General features: G+C 56.0%; 3 protein-coding genes across 3 annotated transcripts in view; 2 read left to right on the forward strand and 1 right to left on the reverse strand.

Moving 5' to 3' along the window:
* Positions 1-1263: 1263 nt before the first annotated feature.
* Positions 1264-25076, forward strand: part of BMP8A (bone morphogenetic protein 8a) — a 31702-nt gene continuing 7889 nt past the window's right edge. The window contains exons 1-6 of the mRNA XM_043578678.1: positions 1264-1597; positions 13757-13946; positions 14370-14518; positions 20879-21073; positions 21823-21902; positions 22468-22578. Coding sequence (XP_043434613.1) covers positions 1264-1597; positions 13757-13946; positions 14370-14518; positions 20879-21073; positions 21823-21902; positions 22468-22578 — 1059 coding nt within the window. The remainder of the gene's footprint in view (positions 1598-13756; positions 13947-14369; positions 14519-20878; positions 21074-21822; positions 21903-22467; positions 22579-25076) is intronic.
* Positions 17006-18747, forward strand: LOC122481540 (succinyl-CoA:3-ketoacid coenzyme A transferase 2, mitochondrial-like). The gene is given in 3 exon segments (XM_043577239.1): positions 17006-17258; positions 17261-17287; positions 17290-18747. Coding segments are annotated over 3 exon segments (1554 nt in total). The 3' UTR covers positions 18564-18747.
* The window catches only part of LOC122482132 (peptidyl-prolyl cis-trans isomerase E-like), a 34616-nt gene continuing 29237 nt past the window's right edge, over positions 19698-25076 (reverse strand). The window contains exon 6 of the mRNA XM_043578677.1: positions 19698-20594. The gene's annotated coding sequence lies outside the window, so the exon portion shown is untranslated. The remainder of the gene's footprint in view (positions 20595-25076) is intronic.

The following is a 25076-nucleotide window of genomic DNA, read 5'->3' on the forward strand; positions in this document are numbered from 1 at the left end:
TTCTCTCTCTTGCAAGCCTCTGAAAGCCGCGACAATTAAGACGCGTAAAGGGCGGCTCCCGGGCGCTCTGAAAGGGCCCCAGAGCTCCCTGGCCCAGTTGGAGGCGGATGCGCGGCTCCCTCCTGCGGGAGGCGGGATCAGCACTGGGGGATCCCCAGGGCGCACAGCGAGAGCTGGCGGTGACAGTGCGGTCGCCGGAACATGGGGGGATGGGGGGTCTCGCCTGGGGCGCTAGCCAGGAGCACGCGGGAACCAGGTGGGTGGCACGCACGCTGGGAGCAGAGACTGAGCAGGTGTCGCGAAAGAAGCCTCCAATAGCGCGTGCAAAGGGACAGCGGGCAAGGAGCTGGGTGGCCAGCGAGGAACTGAGGTGGCGGCTGACGGCAAAGGAACGCGTCTCACTCTCCGGGCACGACTGGCACCTCGGGGCCTCTCTACCTCTAGACCCTACTGAGGCTTTTCTTCGTGTCGCGTGGAGCGACATTCCGCGCACTAAGGCGGGACTGCGGGGTCACTCCAATGGTGGGACGCAGGCCCCGGATCCCGCCCGGTCGAGAGTGCTGGAGGGCACGCCCTGCGGGAGCGCAGGGCCTCATTTCTCCCGACTGCCCCGCTACCCTCGTGTCCCCAGGCCGAGGCCCCCCGCCCGCCCGACGGTGCCGGCTGGGAGGGGAGCCCAGCACGACCCCGACGACCCGGTAGCTGGACAGGGGACCCCTCGCCGGACCCGGCCACCAACGAACAGCGGACGGCATCTCAGCGTCACCACCACCTGCTGCACCACCCACGCCCCACCGCCCCTTCCCCCTGGCTTCAGTCCGGCGGCCTTGGCCCCGCCCCGGGCCCCCATTGGTCGGGAGCGGAGGGGGCGGGGCCCGACGGCGGCACGCGGGACCCACGGGCGGCGGAGGCGGGCGCGCGGCGCAGACAGCAGCTCCAGCTGGAGAGGCGCCGTCGGCTCTGCGTCGTCCCGAGCGCAGACCGGAGCTCGCCCGCCGCCCCTGCGGCTGAGCGGGCCTCGGCAGCAGCCGACTGACGGCTCGGCCGCCACAGACAGATTGGCCGCCAGCCCCCGGAGGAGCCCCTGCCGCGTCCACGCCGCCCGAGCCCAGCAGGTGCTGGGAAACCGCAGGCTAGCGCCCCGTGCGGCCGACCCCGAGCCCCGCCCGCGGTTCTCCGTCCGCCGTCGGGGCGGCCGCGGCCCCGGTCCCCGCCCGGCCGCGGAGCGGATGCGCGCCCGCTGAGCGCCCGCCCGGCCCGGCCATGGCCGCGCGCCCCGGGCCGCTGTGGCTCGTGGGCCTGGCGCTGTGCGCGCTGAGCGGCGGCGGCCCCGGCCCGCGCGCCCCGGCCGGCTGTCCGGCCCGCCGCCTGGGCCCGCGCGAGCGCCGCGACATGCAGCGCGAGATCCTGGCGGTGCTCGGGCTGCCCGGGCGGCCCCGGCCCCGCGCGCCGTCCGCCGCCGCCCGGCTGCCCGCGTCGGCGCCGCTCTTCATGCTGGACCTGTACCACGCCATGGCCCGCGACGACGACGAGGACGGCGGCCCCCCCGAGCGGCGCCCGGGCCGTGCCGACCTGGTCATGAGCTTCGTCAACATGGGTGAGTGAGGCCGTCGGGGTGGGCGTCCGGGGCCCCGGTGACCATACGACCAGACCACCGGGTGGACGCGCGGGTGCGGACGGGTCCAGGGGACCGCCTTGGCCGGTGCGCGCCCCTTTGATCGCGGCCACGCCCCCACAGAGGGCTGGGAATGCGGAGCTCAGGGCGGCCGAGTCCAAGGGCTGTGGGCCCCGCTCACTCCGACAGACCAGACGCGAATGTGAGTCCCATCGATGTGCGCGTTTGTCCCGCCCCTGGAAACACCCAAGGGTAGGAATCATCTCATGTCGGGTGGACCGGGCAGTGCCAGGAAGACAGTGTGGTCCTGGGGAGACGGATGAGTAAACAGGCCGGGATGCTGCCACAGTGATAAGGGCAGTACTGGAGAAAGGGACAAAGTTCAGCGTGGAAAGCCCCGGTGACATCATCAGAGTGCCCAGAGCTGAGATGAGAGCCCAAGATGTCATGAGTCCACAGCAGCCCGTTCCCTGGCCAGAGCCCCAGCCCCTGTAGGTGAGGGTGTGGCTGTCAGGGCAGCCGGTGGGGAAGGAGTGGACTCTGAGCTCAGTGGGGCCGTCGGCGGTCTTGTCACCCTGAGCGCAGCACCTGGGACGTGGCTTGGCATGCTGTGAAGGTCCAGGCTGTGGAAGGACATGGTGGGCAGCTCGGACGCCCCTCCTTCTCCCACACAAAGCCCAGCCCTTCCTCTCTGCAGAAACTCTGTACAAGTCGTGGAGCCATTTATGGTTCGTTTTCAAAGATGTCTTTCCTATTATTAAATGCTCTTTAGTCTGCAGTCCTGACTATCTGTCCCCTATCCGCTTTGCCTCCTGTCTGTGGGGTCAGGGCTGGAGCAGACACCAGACTGGATCTGGGGGCACAGGGACTACAGCTCAGGCTTAGATGGGAGAAGACCTTTGCCAAGGCCAACAGCCTCCCTTCACCCACAGCGTCACTCTTGACCTTCCCGACAGCCCTGTTACCAGACATGATCTTCATCCCCATCTCCCCGATGAGGACTTTGAGGCTCAGAGAGACAATGTTATGCCCAGCATAGCACAGCCTCTCTGTGGCCCAGTCAGGACAGCAGGTAGCCCTACATCCACCTCCTCAAGGAGCTGATATTTCTTTCTCCTGTCAGGAGGGCAGGCTTTCAGGTTGTAGAGAGCTTCCAGAGGGGTTTAGGCAGAGAAACCCAGGGGATGGAGCAGCGGCAGGTCTTGTGGGGTCTTTAGCCATTTGCTTCCTGCACTGGGGCAGGCAGAGGGGACAGCCAAGGAGGCCTGTGTCCCCCCCCAACCCCGAGCTGTTGGGTGCCTGAGGTGAGGGAACAGCAGGAAGCGGCTGTTAACCTCTGCTGAGAGCCCGGTGCCAGGCACAGGACTTGGGCCAGTGAATGCCACCTTCCTGGTTAGAGGGCAGGGTGGGGGACGTGGGATAACAGAGACCATGTGCAAAACTGAGGCCTGTCCTCAGAACAAGCTGACCTGGGGCTCAGAACCAAGAGGGGCTGTAGATACAGTTATGTTGAGAATGTCCCCAAGGGAGCCATCCGTTAGTGAGTCACTGCCCGGCCAATGTCCTGCTTCCCCAGCATCCCATGGTCAAGGCGCACACGGCCTTGGTAGGAGCTGCTGTTGTGAATCAAGCATCACCCTTAGTTCAGACACATCTGATTCCTCTTGTGCCTCTGCTGTGTGGTCTTAGGCACGTCCCTTGTCCTCTTGGAGCCACAGATCCCTCCTTGTAAAGTGGGGCTCCTAGAGATCAACGCATCGTCAGGGTTGTTGTGTGTTCAGTTGATAGATGGGAGGAACAGAAAATCATGCCTCTGGTCGGTGAACCTGGGCCTGGTTGCTCCTGACTCCGGTCCCTCCCAGCTCCGGTCCCTCCCAGCCTTGGTTGGATGTGTGGGAATGTCCCACACTTCTTTTTTTAACCTTTATTTATTTGTTTTGAGAGGGAGGGGGGGGGGGAGAAGAGGGAGGGGCAGAGAGAGAGGGAGACAGAATCTCAAGCAGGTTCTGAGCTGTCAGCACAGAGCCTGATGCGGGGCTCGAACTCACGAACCATGAGATTGTGACCTGAACCAAAATCAAGAGTTGATGCTTAACTGACTGAGCCACCCCAAGCCCTTTTCATGGGCTCAGAGAGGTTAAATGGCCAGTCCAGGGCCACACAGCGCATCCATGACATCATCCAGGGGCTGTGGATTCCAGATGCCAGCCTCTTCCCACGCCATGTCTGTGTGTTTCACGAAGATCGAAGGCCTCTGACGCTGTGGGATTAACAAGCAGATCTTTGTTCAGTGGAAGCCCGGTCTGTGGGCGGGCCCAGCCAGCTGTCAGAGGGCCTCCTTTATTCTGATGTGCTAATTGCACTAGTACAACTCCTTCAATTTGAGTAGTTTTAACTGGTAATTACCTGGGCTGTGGGGGCGGGGGGATTAGACACCTACCAGGATTCTTTCCTTGTTTGGAGGCCCAGGCCCCAGGCCCCTGAACCACCACCGAGACTAATAGCAGAGTCGCTATGGTGTCAGCACCCACGCCCAGGCTCCCACACCTGTTGCCTCCAGCTCTACCTCCTGTTGGCCTCATCCGGGTCCTGAGAAGCCAGACCTGCTGCCTGCTGGGCCCCTGACCGTCCATGGCAGCCTGTGGGACCCAGAGACCTCTAGCCTCCCACAGGCCTCTGGCCCGTGGGTCAGGCCTCTGTGCCCAGGCAGGTGCTGTAGGAAGCCCGTGTCATGGCTGACAGTGTCTCTGTAGGGAGGCCAGGACTACGGTCAGAGCTGGGGCCCCTGCCTGGCCTGTCAGTGAGTCTCCACCTGTATGCTCTTGGCTGCCCTTGGTCAGGACACGGTAATGGGGTCCGATACCTGTCCTGGGTGTCCCCTGTGCTCACGGAGAGGAGAGGCCTGAGCTGGGAGGCAACACCCAGGTTCTTGTACCGCCTGGGCTCGCCACTGAGTCCTTCCTGTCCCAGGTCACCTCCCTTCCCTCTCTGGGCCTCTTTTCTCATCCAGTCCACAGCGATGGTGTCAGAAAACACGGGGCCTCCCGGCCCTGACCCCGTGGCTCCGTGTTGGAGGCACTTCCTCATGGCACCACCCCGTCCCCTGGGCTAGAGCGTGGGTCTGACTGGCTGCTCCCTGGGCGCCTCAGGCTGGCCCAGCCCACGGGGAGGGAGGAATGAGGCCAGAAAGACCAACTCCGCACGTTGGTCCTGGTCCTTCTCCACCTCGAGCCACTGGGCCAGCAGGTGCCGTGTTCCAGGTTGAGAAACTGAGGCACAAACAGCCCTAAAGGCAGAGGTCTAGCCAGAAATGCATCAAGCCGTCTTCACTTTTGTGGAGACCCTTCTCTGACCAGACTAATTTATTCCCGTGCCTCAGGCAGCCGAGGACAGGGGGTGTTGACCTGAGGCGCTGGATTTGGGAGAGGCAGGGCTGAGTGGGAATGAGGGACCTGGCCCACGTCCTGCTCAGCCCTGTGACCTTGAAGGTACTTCCTTTGGTTCTTTTCTAGGGAACTCTCTCATTTCTCACGAATTCACTCAACAGATAGTCATGTGGTACCTGCTCTGTGCCAGACATAGTTCTTTCTAGTTCCTGGGATAGGACAGTGAGCGAAACAAAGTCCCTCCCCTTGCAGAGCTGGCCTCCTAGTGGGGAGCAAGGAATAAATACTTAAGCCACAAAGATGGTTGTCTAGACCACTGGTCTAGACAGTGACCCCCCCCCCAGGGGGGCTCTGGAGCCCAGGAGCAGATGGAGAGTGGGAGGTCAGACAGGACCTGGGTGGGGGGCTCTAACCTGTGCATCTTGATGCCACCACCGAGTCTCAGTGTGATCTGGGCTCTCCAGGCCACCTCTCAGAGCCTCAGTTTCGTCCTCTGTAAAATGGGAGACACTCGTGTAAAATAGCCCACCCCGAAGGCTGTTCGGGGAGTGTGTAAGATGGCCCCTGGTGAGGACCCTGTGCTCAGAACCTCTGAGTCTGTCTCTTCATCTGCATCACACTTAAGGTCACGTCTTTGTTTTGAAAAGAGGAGAGTGAGGCTCAGAGAAGTTAGGTGGTTTTCCCAAGGCCACCCAGCAGGTCAGCTTCCTGTCTCCTCTGCTCTTCTCCTACATAGACACTGCCTCTCCGCCCAGACCTGGGCCTGGCCCACCATTAGGTACAGTAAGTGTTGCTGAATTCGACGGTCTTTGAATGTATGTTATAAACTGAGAATCCTGTTTTTAAAGTGGTTTTATTGTTTGATTATTACAAAATAAGATATGCTCATGATACCCTTCATACCACATTGAAACCTGTAACATGGGTGCCCCTGGGCATCCTTTTCCCACTAGCCCAGTGCCTCCAGGCAGTCACTTTTTGATTTCTATCACAATGCATTCATGTCACCTCTCTTTGGTCCCCTTATACCCGAAGCCCTACTATATATACTTTTATGTCTAGTCTTTCACTTAATATAATTTTTTTTGAGATTCATCCCTGTTATCTTCCTATCTTTAGTTCTTTAAGTTTTTTTTTTTTTTTAAAGTAATCTCTACATCCAGGTGGAGCTCGAACTCATGATCCCAAGATCAAATCAAGAGTTAGAGCCTCTGGGGGCGCCTGGGTGGCGCAGTCGGTTAGGCGTCCGACTTCAGCCAGGTCACGATCTCGCGGTCCGGGAGTTCGAGCCCCACGTCAGGCTCTGGGCTGATGGCTCAGAGCCTGGAGCCTGTTTCCGATTCTGTGTCTCCCTTTCTCTCTGCCCCTCCCCCGTTCATGCTCTGTCTCTCTCTGTCCCAAAAATAAATAAAACGTTGAAAAAAAAAATTAAAAAAAAAAAAAAAAAAGAGTTAGAGCCTCTGCTAGTGAGCCAGCTGGGCACCCCTGTAGCGCTTGTTTATAATTGAATTGTATTGCATTCTGCAAGTATACCACATTTGTCCATTTTTATTAGTGGATATTGAGTTGTTTCTAGTTTGGGGTTATGAATAAAGGTGCCCAGAACGTGCTCACGTGGATGTATTGAGCCTATATTTTAATCCTGGCTGTCCCACCTGGGAGCTGTGAGATGCTAGACAGGTTCCTATTAAAGTCTCTGAACCTCCTTTCTTTACCTTTAAGAGCAGGTGAATGAGGCCTATTCCCAGCACTGTGAGGGGGAGGCTAGCAGATGCTGGCAACAGCAGGAACAACTAACAGAGAACTCTGTTACATTTCACCTGTGCCTTTGCTCCTTTCATACCCTGTGCATAGAACATCCCTGCCACCACCTCTTAAAGGGGCAGGCAGGAGTTTCCCACCTCCACTCCTCTTCAAGAGACAGGCTCCTTCTCTGATGAAAGTCCCACCCCCCCATCGTGTGTATTTCTCTTAGGATTTGAGTCACTTTCTGCCAGTCTCATTCAGGGCCATGTCTCGCCCCTATTTTACTTCCTGGGAAACCATGAACGACCTGAGAACAGGGACAGATCTGAGTCTTTGGGGCACCCCCACCCCGTGCACCCCACCCCCTGCATGGCAGGCACTCAGGGCAGACTGGCAAGGTTGAGGGAGGACGATCACGGCTGGAGGCAGGGAGCTGAGAGCAGGGGCGGGAGCCTGGGCCTGGTCGGTGCAGCAGAGCAGGGCCGTCCTCACTGTCTTTGTGGAGGCCGACAGCGGGTCCGGCATCTCCCTGGGCGCTTCCTGGGACCTCCAGTGCCCCCAGGGCCCTGCCTGGAAGAAGGTGGCTTCAGCAGGCATTCTCGGGGGGGGGGGGGGCCATTGACAGGAGAACCTCATTGACAGGTGACCCCCCATCGCAGTATCACCACCTGGAGGGAAGCTAGGGCCACTCATTTTACCTCAGCTGCAGGTCTGAAAGTCCACACGAAGGGCCCTCACCTGACGTGCGACCCCTGGCAAGTCTTTGCCCCTCTGGGCCTCAGTTTCCCCATGTCTGCAGGGTTGCCCTGGAGGCCTTTCCAGCTCTGACCAAAGAATGTGCCCACCCCTGCCCACTGATGGGGCTCCTCCAGGGGTGAGGCCCAGGGCAGGGAGGTACACCCAATCCATCTCCTTACGGAAATCCATTCCCTACGGGAGAGAGGGATGTGTCACTGTGACCGCATCTTTCCGGAAAAGTCCCACAGTTCAGTTCTTCCCCCGGGTTTGCACTGGGGAATCGTATCCTTGCTCAATCTCCTCGGATCTATTTTTGGCCTTGACAGACTTGATGTGGGGGAGTGTGCGGGTGTTCCCTTTTAATTTGGGGTCTGAAGCCGTCGGAGGCCTGGACCAGCAATCATGAGTGCAGAACCATTTATGGAAACAGCTCTTGAAAAAAGCCGGTGATGAAAACTGACTAAAAATACCTTAGAAATGGAGCTTTGGCCTCCTCTGGGAAGCACCGAGATTTCTGGGTGGGAGGAAGAAGCCCTTCAGATGCAGACTTGGTAGGTGGTCCATTCTGCAGCCCCTTGGTGGGCCTGCACCGGCCATGGAGACCTGGGTCTTGTTTTAGGCCTGAAGGGGTGGGGGGCCCTCGCCCTTGTCATGAGCAGGACCAGCCAGACAGGACCCACACACCTGCCTCTGGGACCCTGGGGAGCCTGCCCTCCTCCTTAGCAGCCTGGCCATGCAAAGGGGGGCCAGTCCCAAGGCAAAGTGACAACGTGAGTGGCTTCTGATGGAGGCACACCGTGACACGGAGGCCACTCCAGACCGGCAGCACGGCCAACCCAAGGGGCAGCAGCTGCTGGATGCTGAGCCGCTGTCCCGGGGACCTTGGGAAGAACCAGCAGACACATCCCCTGTCTGGGCCCCCAGAACACAAGGAGCTCAGTGGAAGTTCACTGAGAGCTTCCCGTTTGCACCCCACATTGTGCAGTCCTGCCCTCAATTATGCACCATCCAAAAGGGCACATGGAGCAGAGATGGGGACCCCTGGGACTGGGGAAAGGGAGAGGCTGGCAGGCTGATCTGTGTGGGGTCGGAGCAGGACGAGAGGAGAGTGGCCTTTGGACCAGGCGGGATGGGGGCAACTCAGGAGAGAGCGCTCTGGGAAGGGTGTCCAGGGAGGGTGTTTGCAGCCCGAAGGCCGAGGAGGCCATGAGGTTGGGCCAGGTCAGCTCAGGGGGTCCTGGAACCAGAGCCTGGGCTCCTCCCAGGGGCCCTGTGGGGCTGGGGAAGGGTTTGAGGGCAGAAAGGTCAGATTTCTTTTTTTAATAGCTACTCTGAGCTGAAGGAAAAAGATGTTTTTTGGAGTCTTACTATTTGGTCAGAAACAAGACAGATTTAGATCATCCGGATACCTCTAAATTTTGTCTAAGTCACAAAAATACCCAAAGTTTTTGTTGGTGTTGGGCTGGTGGACTCAGGGTGAGGCATCTGGAGATCTAGTCCATGAGTGGTGAGTGCAGAGCCTCAGGCTTAGAATGTATTTGGTGACCGTGGTGGTCAAGGACATCTCCTGCACACAGTGGGTCTTTCCCACAAATGTGGAGAGCAGGGGTCATTTTATCAGAGGCTGTAGGAGAAGACCACAGATCCAGGAGTCCTGTGATTGTTTATTTTCCTGGAGCCACAGTAATGGAGTTAAGAAAGTAAAGTCTTTGCTTTCCCACGAAGAGCTTTGCAGAAAATTAGGTACCTGTGTAAACAGGGCTGGCCTTGTCCATCCCCAGTGGTGGGCCCATGCCTGCCAAACCTCGATGGAGCTGGCTGTCAAGAGCCTCTCTTGGCTGCTGGCTTCCAATCCACCTCACAGGGCCGTGGACTATCATAGCATCAAGAACTGGTGAGTTTTATCAAATTCTTCCCAGGTCACAAAGCCTCTTTGAATCCCTGGACAACACCTTAATCAACAAATCCATTAGTATCACTGGTAATAATACATATTGACACCATGTTGTCCAATTTGATGTGCACAGAAATGGATATCACTTCTGTAGTATTCTTCAAAATCCATAACTTCAGTCTAACGGGAAAGCATCAGGGGCACATGGGTGACTCAGTTGGTTAAGCATCCAACTTCAGCTCAGGCCATGACCTCACAGTTCGTGAATTCAAGCCCTGCATTGGGCTCTCTGCTGCCAGCACAGAGCCTGCTTTGGATCCTGTGTCCCCCTTTCTCTGCAGCTCCCCTGCTCTTGCGTGCTCTGTCTATATCTCTCTCAACAATAAAGATTTTTTTTAAAAGGAAAGAAAATGTCAGATAAACCAAAAGAGCTAGCCAGCACTCTTTAAAAGTGTCAATGTCATGAAAGAAAAGCAGAGTCTTAGCAATTGTTACAAATCAGAGGAGACCCAGGAGACCTAACAATTGAGTGCGATGTGGGACCCTGGGTTGAAGTCAGGTACACTTAAACGATGAATAGTGGAAAACCTGGCAAAAGTCTAGAAAAGACTATAGTTAATAGCACTGCGCGATATCAGTTTTGTGGTTTTGGTAATTATGCTACGGTCTGATTACGTACAATGTTATCATTAGCGGAAGCCGAGTAAAGCGTGTAGGGAAAGTCTCTGTACTATTCCTGCCAAGACTTTTCTCTAAATCTAAATCATCTAAAATTATTTCAAAATAAAGTTAAAGGCATCAAGTGACTCACACGCCCCTCCCTGCGTTTTCCCCAGTCCCATCCTGGTCTTGACATCCATCACAGCTGGTCACATACAGTCGTCTTGTTTGCTGCCCGCCTTCCCTGCAGCCCTATGAGCACCATAACCTCCGTGGGGGCGGGTCACCCTGTCTCACTGCCTGTAGCCTCCCCATGCCGTGCACAGCGCCTGCATCCAATAAGCCCTGTTTCCAAATGTGTCAAGTAAATGAATACATTTTCCTGGATGTCACCAGGAAAAATGAATGGAAAAAGTGAGCGTTTTTAGAAAGCCTCCTGAGCATGTGTAGTCAGGAGTCCTCTCCCACAGGCCCAAAAGTGAAATTATGGGAACGTTAGGAATCCCTGGCCCAGATGTTGCAGATCAGAGAAATAGTTTACTTCCCAGAAAGCTTGCTGCAGGCATCAGTGATCCCCCTCAAGGCCACCACAGAGAGATGATTCCTGGCAGGACATATCTCATGTGGCTGGGGTCCAGCACCCCCTGCCCCTCAGCCTGTCCAAATCTGCCAGGGGACCGGGAAATGAACTTCCCAACCCTGCAAGCAGTAGCAAAAAAAAAAAAAAAAAAAAAAAAAAAAAAAAAAAAAATTACTGGGAAAACCCAAGAAATCACGTTGTACGGACTTGGCCTTTCCCATAAATTCTCTCTGCAGACTATCGACGAGAGCAGGGGTGTGGGAGGCAGCAACAGGCCACTTCCAACTTGATTTTTGTGCCATTCTTTCAACATCAGATGGCGGAGGTCCACCCTGATATAGTGGAAGGAGCCCAGATGGGAGTCAAGACCCTTGGGTTCCCTCTCTCTGTGTGTATAAAAGTGGAAGGACAGTGTGTGCAGTGACCTCTGTCCTTGGAGCTTTGGTGTTCTGGACTATACAGCACATTCATAAAGGGTCAGTTTCTGCTTTTTGCCCGAGCCAGAGTAGCCTCAGTGGTGATTCTGAGGGGCTGCCTCTCTGTGCCTGGGCATCTTTGGGAGATTCCAGATTCCCCAAGGGGAAGTGGAGGCTGGGCAGGAAGGTGCACTATGAAGGAAATGCTCCTGAATAATACGTTAGAGGCACTGCCTGGACCATAATAACCAAGTACCTGCTGCAGTAGCAAACATGGCCTTTTGCAGGTACATTTGACCCTAGATCAAATGACCATTTTTCAGATGTGGATACTGAGGCCAGAGGATCAAGTACCTTGACAGGTCAGGCAGGTGAAAAGGAGGCACCTTAATGCCATCCAAATGTGTTTCAGTTGAATTGACATATTTTTATGTTGTATAATCTTTTATTTAGAAGAAGAAAATTGTATGTCCTCCTCTTCTCCCCCATGGCTCAATTTCACAAACCCACAATGGAAGCTGGGAACTGGGGTCAATGCAGGTACATGAGGCTCTCTCGACCCAGCACACCTGGCCCTCCAGGTCAGCACGGGAGGGAGGCTGCAGGGTGAGGAGCTGGCGGGCTCACGGGTTGTGCCCCGAGTCCCCAGATCCGGCATGAAATCAGCGTCGGGACTGCACACGGAGATTCCCAGTGGCCCCAGGACCCGCCCGTCAGCCACCACTGGGCCTTGGGAGCAGATACATTTATGATGCTCTGAGAGGACACAGGTGAAGGGTGTGACTGAGCCACCCTCCTTCGCTCTCCGTGCCGCACCCTGTGACAGCCAGCAGCCTAGACTTACGTCATCCTGCACGACCGGGATTACACCGCCACATAACAGGGGTGGTCTGTGCAGTCCTCGAGTGGATGGAAGTTGTCACCAAAGCTGTGCGTGTGTGTGAGTGTGAGTGTGTCTGTAGGGGGGAGGGGACATGCGTGTCCATATTCTTGGCGTGCATCGCTCGGTGAGGGTCCAGAACCCTGCCCTCCGCGCTCTCTGCCTGTGTGGGAGGACCCGCATCCGCTCTGGGTCATGCTGCCTCCGCAACAGCCTGGGCCATGGGTGGGCATTTGCCGCGTGTCCGGCACACTGTCAGAGGATGGACGTTCTGTTTCTTCTCCTCCTTGGCTGGGGATGAGAAGCCCGTCTCCTCCTGTCCAAATGTGCGTCCACGGGCCCCACCCAGCCCAGCTGTTTGTCCATCACCAGATCAGGTCCTCACCGTGAGGACGGGAAGTGCTCCCCACATCCGCCTCCGCCACCGGCCCGGTGACTTGTGGTCACTGAGCCCAGTAGCCAGAGAGAGAGAGTTTTTAAAAGACTCACAGACATGTAATTAAAATCTCAGTGTTGGGTTTTGAGGACGGCGCTGGGCGGCTCCCACCCCTGCTTTCCGGAAACACAGATTTGTGGTGTTTGAAAGTGACAAGAGGCTAAAGTAAGACGGTACTAAATATACTGTCCTGGGCACTTCCGGGCAGCTGGGGAGATGTGGGATCGACTCGCCACCCACAGCCTCCTGCCCAGACAGTCCAGCCTCGCCACCAGGCCGCCCTGGCTCCCCCTCCAGCCTGCGCTTCACCTGCCCCTCCACACATACCTTCCTCCCCACCCCAAACCACACTGCGCCCCTGCTGCCCAGAGCCCTGAACCCCAGCGGCCAGAGGCACAGCCCACGCTCCTGGGCCAGAATTCCAGCCCTCCGCAGTCAGGCCACAGCCACTCAGGGCCCGTCCCCCACACTGCTGCTCTGTGGACGCCCCAGCACCCCACACCAGTGCCTCTGGGGTCCCCTCTGCCTAGGATGCCTTCCCTGCCACCTTCTCCACCCGACAAGACTCTGTCCCATCCTTCAAGGCCAGTTCAGATGTCCCCTCCGCCGGGAAGCCTGCTCAGATCCCACCACTCCGTGGGACTGTCCAGCTTCCCCAGGCCCTGACCAGGTCTCTCCAGGAGCTGTCACTCCTACCTTGCTACTCCTTGTTCCTTTCTGAGTCTCCCTCCGGCACTCCTCCTTCCTTCCCTTGTCCCCAAACGGGGCCTGCCATCATTTCACCCTTTGCTGTGTTTTATGGCTGTTGTTTCCCCTGCTGGCACAATCTGTTCCTCAGCCCTGGAGCCCTAGGCCTTTGCTCAGGCTGGCCCCTTTCTTGTGCAGTGTCCTCCTCTCTTGACATATCCGCTCTCACCCCTCAAGCCCCAGCCCGTGTCAGCTGCAAAGGCTCCCCCTCCCCAGGCTTCCATGCATGTACATCGGCAGATTCTGGGCAGCCCCTGCCTCCGAAATGCACTGTTATGTCTCTGCACCCTTGCGTGGCCCTTTTCTGCCTTGGCTCTGATGTCCGTCTTCCCAGAGGAGGGACCTGACGTCTACTTCACCCTCGGGTCCCAGCGCCAGCAGGGAATGGGGATGGCAGGCCGGGTTTGGGGCTCAGGGGCCAGAAGTGAAGGCTGCTCTCGTTGAGCTGGTGTATGCTGGGTCCTCTGCAGACGCCTCACCGTGTAGCCCCACTGAGCCTTCTCAGCACCCAGCGGGCGGAGCCTGGGAGCAAGCCCCTTTGCAGAGGAGGGGGCCGTCACCACCCAGGCTGCCTCGGCCCCCAGCTCCCTCCCAACTCCGCCCACCCCCAGCCCGAGCCCAGAACACGAGCGACCGCCGGTCCCGTTCTGTCTTGCAGTGGAGCGTGACCGTACCCTGGGCCACCAGGAGCCCCACTGGAAGGAGTTCCGCTTTGACCTGACCCAGATCCCAGAGGGGGAGATGGTCACAGCCGCTGAGTTCCGGATTTACAAGATGGCCAGCACCCACCTGCTCAACGGGACCCTGCACGTCAGCATGTTCGAGGTGGTCAGAGAGCAGTCCAACAGGTGCCCGCCCCACGCCCCGCCTCCCGGTCGAACCTCTGTCGGTGTATCGGGCCCAGCCCCGGAGGGGACATGTCCCAGAGGCCAGAAGGGGAGCTCCCTGGAGAGCACACCCCCAGAGACAGAAAGATACTTGACCCCAGGCCTCGTGTCACTGTGGGGAGTGACCCAGAACCAGTCCTGCTGCAAGTCCGTGCCCTGCTGTCCTGGGGCAGGACCTTGGGCAGGTCACTGAGCTCCTGGGCCTCTGTTTCCACATCGCTGCGTGGGCGCAGTAACACCTTTGTGGGGTAGATGCAGTGAGATGAGGAGAGTGAGGCACCCGGCCCGAACCAGGCAGGCGCCCACTCGTGGTCCACAGGAGGGCCCTAGAAACACAGAGGCAGCTGTGCCAGCCCTCGGTTAATTGTTCTTTCGTGTCCACAGGGAGTCTGACTTGTTCTTTTTGGATCTTCAGACGCTCCGAGCTGGGGACGAGGGCTGGCTGGTGTTGGACGTGACAGCAGCCAGTGACCGCTGGTTGTTGAGCCGGAACAAGGACCTGGGGCTCCGCCTCTATGTGGAAACGGACGATGGTGAGGCCTAGGGTTGGGCGGCAGACCTTCTCCCCGGGGGCTCCTCTGGCGCTGCTGGCAGCCGAGAGGGCTGCAGCCCCCTCCCTGGGCCCTGGAGGCCTGGCCTTTCTCAGCCCTGTGCCTGGGGTGACGATCCCTGCCCCGCCGTGGGGGTCAGCAGGGTGCAGGGGCCAGGTTCCCGCAGCAGGGGCCCCCTACCCCAGTGCTCTCCCTCCTCTCCTTGTGCGGAACCCACGCTTGAGCTGCTAAGAGAGAGTCTGTGTTTTCCCTCTCCAGGAGCGACCTTGTAGGCTGGGAGGTCCCCTACTGGGCAGGGCAGGAGGGGAAGCGGTTACACCCTCAGACTTGATCAGAGAGGCCTGGGCTTGAATCCCAGCCCTGCAGTGCTCTCACTCGATGACCTTGCAGGATACTTACCTGCTAAGCCTCCGTTTCCTCATCTGTAGAATGAGGATCACACCTTCATTCGTTCCATAGGTATCTGGGGAAGAGCCTCCGTTATGGCAGGAGGTGGGATGGAGAGGCCGAAGGTGGGCACAAGATTGGCGTATCTGAGCTGCAGGAAGGGGCGGCCGTGGCTGGAGCAGGGGGGACCAGGGCAGATGGGAGAGGAGACTGAGAGCTGGCACGGCGCATTCTTTTTTTTTAAGATTATATTTATTTTTTAACGTTTATTTATTTTTGAGAGAGAGAGCGTGAGCCAGGGAGGGGCACAGGGGGACAGAGGATCCAAAGCAGGCTCTGCACTGATGACAGAGAGATGATGTGGGGCTCAGACTCATGAACTGAGAGATCATGACCTGAGCCAGAGTCGGACGCTTAACCAACTGAACCAGCCGGGGAGGGCCCCCAAGATTTTATTTGTAAGTAACGTCTGCACCCAACGTGGGGCTCGAACTCACAACCCTGAGGTTAAGCGTCGCATGCTTTACCAATTGAGCCCGCCAGGCGCTCCGGGCCCTCTGTGGGTAAACCAGGGCCTGGTGTTGGAGCGTGGGGGGTAGCTCACTGTATTTTATAGCAGTGGAGGATGGCAGGATCTGAAAAGAGCCCCCTGAAAACACCCCCCCTCCCCCCCAAGGAGGACATCACTCCACCCCTCAGTGTGACAACGCTTAGCGACCTGCTTCCCAAAGTACAGTCGGGACGGGGTGGGGGAAGTAAGTTCACAGAGAAAGCTGAGCGTGCTGCCTCGGCAGGTGATCAGGGTTCACGTGAATGTCACGTACCTCCCGTGTCCCCTTGACATGAAGGGATGGGAAGGGCCCTTCATCTCATGGCCTTCCCCCCAAAACCCACACCCCGTCTAACCGTGAGAAAAACCCAGACAAACGGAAACTGAAGGACGTACTGCAGAGTGCCCGTCAGGTCCTTCTCCAAACCGTCATAATTACAAAGCAAATCTGAGCTCGTGTGAGAGCCCAGAGGCGCCTGAGCAGTTGTAGCAGCTGACGGCCATGTGGGATCCGGGCAGGGACCCTGGAAGAGAGAGAGGACATGGGGAAGACCGGCGAGATCCGAATATATCGTGTTAATTTATCATATTGGTTCATCAGTTGTGACAAATCCACGGCCCTAACGTAAATGTTAACATTTCCCAGGGGAAACCGGCTCTGGGTATCCGGGGACTCTGGGCTGTCGGTGTGATTTTTCTGTAAATCTCAACTAGGATAAAATAAAACCTTTCTCCGTATGTATCCAGAACGGCCCGCCCCTGACGTGAGCAAGGAGGGTGGTGTGTGGGGGACAAGAGCGCCGTCACAGAGGCTCAGGAGCCACCCAGCATGCAGGTGGAGTGGGGAGGAGCTTGTTGGTAGCGGCAGAAATGGAGAAAAGTGGGCAGCGGAGGAATCACGGAAAATGTGGAGTGAGCCAGGGGCCCATTTTTAATAGATTTGTGTCTGAGTGAAAGAAGAGGAGGGGGCAGGTCTGAGGCAGCAACCCCAGAGCACTTTCTTTGGCGGTGAGGTCATTGGGAGCCCTGGTAGACGTCCAGATGGCCGGTCACCCAGGACAGGTGAGCGCGGGGGCGGGCAGCGCAGGTGTGGGAAGCGCGGCCGTCTGGGTGGCCTGAGGGCCAGGGGACTGGAGCAGGTCACCCGGGAAGGGGGTGGTGACAGAGAAGGAAGGGGACCACCCAGAGTTGGGGGTGTCCGACAGGGAGAGGTGTGCCCGGACGGGGCCCCGCGAAGGACCTCCCTTGCCCCCAGGGCTTTGGGCTGGACACTGGCGGCCTTGCCTCCAATCCCGAGGACTCAGGGTCTCGTCTTCCCCTCAGGAACGCTGCTGCCTCCGCAGCGGGCGGGGGACGCAGGGTCCGGAATCCCCTTGGGGGAGGGGCGCCTCGTTGTGGGCAGGGACGCCGGGGCCACCCGGTGTGAGCGTCACCGCCCCACGCACCCTCCCTGCTCTGTGACGCGGTGGTGGCGGCCGGCATTGGCCTGTCCCCCGCCGGTCTCAGTCCGGGGCCTGGAGCCGGAGCGCACGATGACCGTCCTCCAGAGGCTCGCGCGGGCGCTCGAGCACCGCATCCCCGCCAGCCGCTGGGGGCCCACGCTGGCCGAGGCCGAGGGCGGTGTGCGCGGCCTGGCCACCAGCGCTCGCGCCCGCGCCAAATTCTACGCGGATCCCGTGGAGGCCGTCAAAGACATCGCGGACAGGGCCAAGATCATGGTCAGCGGCTTCGGGCTCTGCGGGATTCCAGAGAACCTGATTCAGGCGCTGCTCCGCACGTGCGTCAAGGCTTGACCGTGGTCAGCAGCAACGTGGGTTGGACGATTTCGGGCCGGGCCTGTTACTGGAGGCCAAGCAGATCGCCCGCCTCATCTGCTCCTACGTGGGGGAGAACACGCTGTGCGAGCGCCGGTACCTGGCGGGCGAGCTGGAGCTGGAGCTGACGCCCCAGGGCACCCTGGCCGAGCGCATCCGTGCCAGGGGCGCCGGGGTGCCCGCCTTCTACACGCCAATGGCCTACAGGACCCTGGTTCAGGAGGGAGGCGCCCCCATCAGGTCCGTGCCCGACGGCCACATCGCCATCATGAGCCAGCCCCGAGAGGTGAGGGAGTTCCACGGGCACCACTATCTTCTGGAGTAGGCCATCACTGCCGATTTTGCTTTGGTGAAGGGGTGGAAGGCCGACCGCGCCGGGAACATCATCTTCAGAAAAAGCCCCAGGAATTTCAATGTGCCCATGTGCAAAGCTGTGGAAACCTCCGTGGTGGAGGTGGAAGAAATCGTGGATGTGGGGACCTTTGCCCTCGAAGACATCCACGTTCCTAACATTTATGTCGACCGCGTGATTCAGGGAGAAAAACACGAGAAAAGAATTGAGCATCTAGCCCTCAGGAAGGAGCACGATGAAAAAGCCGAGTCTGCAGATGACCCCGGCCCCCGAATTGTCAAGCGGGCAGCTCTTGAATTTGAGGATGGCATGTATGCCAATCTGGGCATAGGAATCCCGCTCCTGGCCAGCAACTACATCAGCCCAGACATGACTGTTCATCTTCACAGTGAACATGGCATCCTGGGCTTGGGGCCGTTCCCACCCAAAGATGAGGTGGATGCAGATCTCATCAACGCGGGCAAGCAGACGGTGAGCATTTTCCCCAGGGGCTGTTTCTTCTCCAGCGATGACTCATTCGCCATGATTCCAGGCGGGCACCTCGACCTCACCATGCTGGGAGCCATGCAGGTCTCCAAATACGGTGACCTGGCTAACTGGATGATACCCGGGAAGAAGGTGAAAGGCATGGGGGGGTGGGGCATGGACTTGGTGTCCAGTCCCAAGACCAGAGTGGTGGTCACCATGGCGCACTGCACCAAGGCCAACGAACCCAAAATCTCAGAGAAGCATACCATGCTGCTGACCGGGAAGCGCTGTGTGGACCGGATCATCACTGACAAGGCCGTGTTCGACGTGCACAAGAAGAAAGGCCTGACGCTGATTGAGCTCTGGGACGGGCTGACCGTGGACGTCGTCACAGAGCACGGGCAGCCCTTCGCTGTGTCACCGAACCTCAGACCCATGCAGCAGGTGGCTGCCTGACCCAGGGAAGGAAGCCCTGGTCAGAGGGTGTGTTTCATTTTCGCCACTGCCTCTCACCCAGAGGGGGTGTCATCACGCCTGTCCGTTCGTCTGACCGGTTCTCCTGGCGTCTCAGACTCGGCTACCGCCAGACAGACTATTCTCTCAAGAGGAATATGGCTTTAATTAAAAACAAAAGGAGATCTTTGGTGTTGCTCTTGCATGTTCTGTGAGTCCTGAGTTAGGTCTGGTTCCGTCGTCGGGCACTCAGACGCCCTCCTCACTGTGATGTTTACGTTAAATTCCTGCAGCTCGGATGATCCCCAGGAAGGAAGGCTTTCACCGAGGAGCCTTCTCTCGGGAATGAGCCACGAAATGTGGGGGGAAGTGATGAGGGAGGAGTAACCACCCCCGTATCCCCAAGGCTCCTTCCAGTGTCAGCCCCTGCAGCTGACCCCCCTCCCGTCCCAGCAGGGTCATTCCTGAGCGGTGCCTCTAACGTGTCCGGTGCATTTGTTTGTGGGAGGTGATGTCATAGATCAAAGTTTAGTCTCTGGACTGATTAGTTCAACCAACTTGGCCCGGGGCCCCAGGTCTAGAGCCCGGCTGTTTAAGGGCTGACCTTTGCCAGCTGAGCAGGACTGGGATGGTTTCACAGTGAATCAGACACCCGCTAATGGAATAGACACGTAGCATCGTGTACGTGTATGTCTGTATCCTGTATGAGAAGTGCACGTGTGTTCCATACGTACGTACGTACAGGTGCCTGTGTGTGTGTGTGTCAGGGTGGCAACACTGAGGTGATGTACAGGAAGTAGAGCAGTTGGCACTGTGTTTTAAGGAGCATAAAAGTCAGTAATCACCTCCTGTCATTTAGTTTAAGAAAATACCGTGGGAGGGGCTCTTAGGTGGCTGAGTTGGTTGAGCATCCGACTCCTGCTCCGGTCATGATCTCAGTTTCAGTTTGTAAGTTTGAGCCCCACGACTGGCTCGCTGCTGTCAGCACAGAGCCCACTGCACAGCCTCTGTTCCCCTCTCTCTCCGTCCCTCCCCCACTCACGTTTCCTCTCTCTCTCCCTCTCTCTCTCTGAAAAATAGAAACATTCAAACAAAGAAAAAGGAAAATTCCACAGGAAATGAGAATGAAGAGATCTACCCCTTTCTCGTCTTTTAATGAAAGCCGGGAAATAACCTAAATGTCTAAAGTTAAGCTAATCTTTAAACGTTATGGTACATTTTCTCAAAGGAATATTATACATTTGAAACGTTCATAGTGGAGACATTTTAACAGCAGTGAACATGTTTATGTGAAAAAGTTGGAAAACATACAGACTTCTTTGTTAAGATGGCCATTGTGTAAAAGTTCAGGTGACATGAAAATATTCCAGAAAGATGAAAATGATGTGTTGGGGTGGGCAGAGGTTTCTGAGTGATATTTCTTCCCCAGAGGTTACCTTACAGTTGCCCTTGTGTTACTTTGACAGTTAAGGAGTCAAGAGGTCATTTGGAAATACAAAGAGGTACAGGAAGTTGGTTTCATTGGTGGAGTCGACATTTCCAGGGATCGTGAGTGTGTTTCTCAGGGCATCCTCATCTCTTAAGCAGCTGCGGGGTCAAATCCCATTTTCAGGGGTGTCCCTCTTCCAAGCCGGAGGTCCCCATCATGTCCAGCCCACAGCCTTTTCTCTCTGTTTTAACCCACACACCCAGGAGTAAGACCTTCAGTGGGTAAGAACTTGGGATCTGACTGAACCGCGGCTCCAGGACTTTGGCCAGATGTCTCTGCCCCACTGAACCCGGGGTCTCGTTTGTGGATGTCAGGGCACAGTTAGTGCCCTGCTCTTGGCAGTGCTGGGCAGAGCAAGCCCTGGCTACGTCCTGGTGGCTGCTCTAATCTGCTGGGTCACAAATCCATCCACACCCCCAGAACGTATGGGGTGGAAGGGAGAACTCGGGCCTCGGAGCACTCAGATGGACATGGGAACCGTGGTTCTGCGAGCCCCCGGCAGAGTGGCTGTGACGTTTCTCAGCGAAGCATGAGGTCCAGGGGGACTGTGGAGACACATGAAGGTCACGCGTGTGAACTAACTCGAAACCTATAAAGTGCTTCACAGATGGCATTGTTCACCGTTATCGCGAGTAATGACCCTGTGTTCGCGACGCCCCCCTCCCTCCATCTCCCTCGGACCTGGGACTCCTGTTTCCAGAGGAGCAAACTGAGGCCCTCTGCCTCTGCACTCCTGGGCCCGAGCAGGCCCTGGCAGGAGGGTCCCCGCTGTCCCACGTGCACAGCCCCTGCCCGCGAGTGATCGCCCTCTCTCCTCTCTCCGTCTCAGGGCACAGCGTGGATCCTGGCCTGGCTGGCCTGCTGGGGCGACGGGCGCCGGGCTCCAAACAGCCTTTCCTGGTCACTTTTTTCAGGGCGAGCCCTGGTCCCGTCCGAGCCCCTCGGGCAGCGAGGCCCCTGAAGAGGAGGCCGCCCAAGAAAACCAACGAGCTGCCACACCCGAACAAACTCCCGGGGATCTTTGGTGAGGTCTGGGAGGGGCCTGGGGCGGGGCCCGGGAGCCACCTGGAGGGGACAGTACCCTCTGGGTCCTCAGTAGGTTCAGGCCGGGGGTCACCCTCCAGCACTGTTCTGTGGACCAGCCTCTGCCCTCTCCGTCCCTGCCACCCAGAAGTGCTTTCTCTGCCCTCCCCTGGCTCCCAGGGCTTTTTCCAGAAGTCTCCATCAGAATCAGGTGCCCCATCCTCCGGGCAGCACAGCCCCTGGGGACCCTGCAGGATGCACAACTGTTTATGCGGAGGTCTCCCCCGCAGACTGAGCCCCTCAGGATCAGGAGTGGGCCTGCCCTGCCCTCCTCTCCTCCACAGGGAGTCCGCCCTTTGGCCTCCGTGAGCCACTTGATCCTGTGGAATGGGGGCGGCAGGAGAGGTGGGATGAGGTCACTACAGAAAAGGAGCCACTGATGGCCCAGGGTCCCCTGGGCTGTTTACTGAAGCATCGGGAGGGCCCACAGGTTGGAACTCAGGGGAGGCTGGGGTGAGTGCAGGGTTCCTCTGTAGCTATCGGACCCACCTGGAGCCATCGAAGTTTCTTGAGCTGGGTCATGACACCAGCAGAGCTGCAGGATGGGCTTAATGAGATCAAATGCGTCTGTTTCACTGCATTCATTTATTCACCAAGTGTGCCCGGTGGGGTGTCCCCCTCCCTGGGAGCTCCCTGTGGAAGCTGCCCAGAGCAGGAACCCCAGAACAGACCTGGCTTCTGTCCCTGCAGATGACGTTCACGGCACCGACGGCCGGCAGGTTTGCCGGCGGCACGAGCTCTACGTCAGCTTCCAGGACCTCGGCTGGCTGGTAATTTCTGACTCCCCTCCTTCTTACGTAACGGTCCCCACCCGGAAATGATAGGTGTATCTCCAGGGGCAGCTAGAATTATGGGTGACTTTAATTTTCTCATGCATTAGGTTCTTCAGTGTTTTCTGAAGGGAATATGTCTTTCTTTTATAGTTAGAAGGTGCTTTTTGGTGAAAACCATGGAAATGGGGATAGTCTGAATCCTCAGCCAGAACATGTCAGGGCTGCAACAGGGAAACCGAGGCTGGGAGGGCAGTGTGTGTGCACGTCTGCTGGGACAGCAGCTCTAGAAGATGCAGTGGGGCGGGTGGGGAGGAATCCGATGCCCAGTGCACGTGAAGGGGACAGAGCTGTGCCCAGCCCTGCCTGCCGAGGGCCTCCCAGTGGACGACAGGCCTCTTGGGGGAGCCTGCCTGCAGGGACCCTAGGCTTGGCTGATGGGGCTGGGGCTGCAGGTGGGTAAGGGGCAGCCCTGAGTCGTCTTGTGCCGTGTGCTGGATTCAGGGGCTGTGTGTGTTTGGGGGGGCATCTGGATGGCACTCACTTTCTCCTCTTTCCCCCCCAGGATTGGGTCATTGCTCCCCAAGGCTACTCGGCCTATTACTGTGAGGGGGAGTGCTCTTTCCCGCTGGACTCGTGCATGAACGCCACCAACCACGCCATCCTGCAGTCCCTGGTCAGTACCGCGTCCATCCTGTCCCCACCCACGGGGAGAGGGCTCGTGCAGCCAGGTGGATGGAAGCGCCTGCTCGGGTCTCAGGGAGCTCTCCCCACCCTTCACTGTAGGCACACGCAGTTAACTTCCCATGTCTGTACAGGAACTGGTCCCTATGTGGCCACGTTCACATGTAGACCCCTAGGCATCTGAATCCACACACACCCGACTTACCCTGACTGTGCACACCCAGATCTGTGCCCTGCACACGCACATGTAAGGCATCATGTACATATGTGGGCACCCAGATTTACAAGACATGCTTGCTTCTGGTCAGACACCACACACATCACCATGTCCCCTGGCATCCTCGGCCTCCTGTCGCACAGACCCCTGTGGGGTGAGTGACAGGCATGTGCATTCAGCCACCTGCTGCAAGGTGTATGTGGAGAGCATTACAGGTGTGGCTTGGGTGAGGGGCTGGGCTTTGCCCCCACCCCCCCTTTTGCTCACCTTCCGGTTGTCTTCTTCCTGATCCTTAGTTCTTTGTGTTTCCCAAAGTAGGTATGCTACCAGTGCTGAGTCTGGGGTAACTTCACATGCTGAAAAATAGTTTCCATGAAGAGCACTGTTGCTGTTGCTTATAGCTAAGTGTTTTACTACAGCTTTGTAGAATTTACAATCTGGGATTGTGATACTCCCAGCTTTGTTTTTCTTTTTCACAGTTGCTTTGGCTATGAGGGGTATTTGTGGTTCTATTCAAATTTTAGGATTGTTCTAGTTGAAAAATGCTGTTGGCATTTTGATAGGGATTGCATTAAATCTGTAGATTGCTTTGAGTAGTGTGGACATTCTACCTATATTGGTTCTCCCAATCAGTAAGTATTGAGTATCTTTCCATGTTTGTTATCTTCGATTCCTTTCATCATTGTTTCATAGTTTTTGGAGTACAGGTCTTTCACTTCGTTGGTTTTTATTCCTAGGTGTCTTATTCTTTTTGGTACAATTGTAAATGTGGTTGCTTTCTTAACTTCTCTTTCCACTGCTTCATTATTAGTGCATAGAAATGCAACAGATTTCTGTACAGTGATTTTGTATTCTGTGACATTACTGATTGTATCAATTCTAGCAGTTTTTGGTGGAGTCCTTAGGGTTTTCTATATATAGTGTCACATCATCTCCAAATAGTGAAAGTTTTTCTTCCTTACCAATTTGGATGCCTTTTAACCTTTTTTCTTGTCTGATTGCTATAGCTAGGACTTCCTGTACTGTGGAATAAAAGTAGTGACTGTGGGCATCCTTGTCTTGTTCCTGACCTAGGGGAAAAGCTCTGTTTTTCAGCATTATGATGTTACCTGTGGGCTTTTCATATATGGCTTTTATTATGTTGAGGTATGTTTCCTCTAAACCTACTTTGTTGAGGGTTTTTTCATGAATAGATGTTGTATTTTGTCAAATGCTTTTCCTCCATCTACTGAAATGATTATATGGTTTTAATCCTCCTATTGATGTATTATATTGATTTACAAATATTGACCTATTGTTGTATCTTGGGAATAAATCCACTTGATCATAGTGAATGATTTTTTAAATATATTATTGGATGCGGTATGCTGTTTTTACATCCATATTCATCAAGAATATTGGCCTATAGTACTCTTGTTGTAACGGGTTTTTTGGTTTTGTTTTTTTAATCTGGTTTTGGAATTGGGGTAATGCTGGCCTCATAGCATGAATTTGGAAATTTTCCTTCCACTCTTAATTTTTGGAATAGTTTGGGAAGAATAGGTATAACTCCTTTTTGAGTTTTTGGTAGAATCCATCTGTGAAGCCATCTGGTCAAGGACTTTTATTGGGAGTTTTTTGGTTACTGACTCAATCTCCTTGCTGGTAACTGGTCTGTCCACATTTTCTATTTTTTCCTGCTTCAGTTTTGGTAGGTTATATGTTTCTAGGACTGTATCCATTTCTTCTAGGTTATGCAATTTGTTGGCATATAATGATCTTTCATAATCTTTTGTATTTCTGTGGTATTGGTTGTATCTCTTCTTTCATTACTGATGTTTTAAAATGTAAGCCCTTTTTTTCCTGAGTCTGACTAAATGTTTATCAATTTTATTGATCTTTCAAAGAACAAACTCCTGATTTCATTGTTCTGTTGTTGTTGTTTTAGTAATGTCTACACCCAACATGGGGTTCAAACTCACAACCCCAAGATCAAAAGTTGCATGCTCTACCAACTGAACCAGCCTGGTTTTTGTCTTGAGTTTCTATTTTATTTCTGCACTAACCTTTAATTCCTTCCTTCTGCTGGTTTTGCTTGTTCTTTTTCTAGCTCCTTTAAGTATATGATTAAGTTATTTGAGGTTCTTTTTTGCTTTTTGAGTAAACTTCTCTGCATTGCTAAAACTTCCCTCTTAGGACAGCTTTTGCTGCATCCCAAAGATTTGGGACTATTGTGTTTCTGCTTTCATTTGTTTCTATGTATTTTTCCTTTTCGATTTCTTGGTTAACCCATT

Source organism: Prionailurus bengalensis, chromosome C1 (genome assembly GCF_016509475.1).
Source record: "Prionailurus bengalensis isolate Pbe53 chromosome C1, Fcat_Pben_1.1_paternal_pri, whole genome shotgun sequence".
Classification (NCBI taxonomy): Eukaryota; Metazoa; Chordata; class Mammalia; order Carnivora; family Felidae; genus Prionailurus; species Prionailurus bengalensis.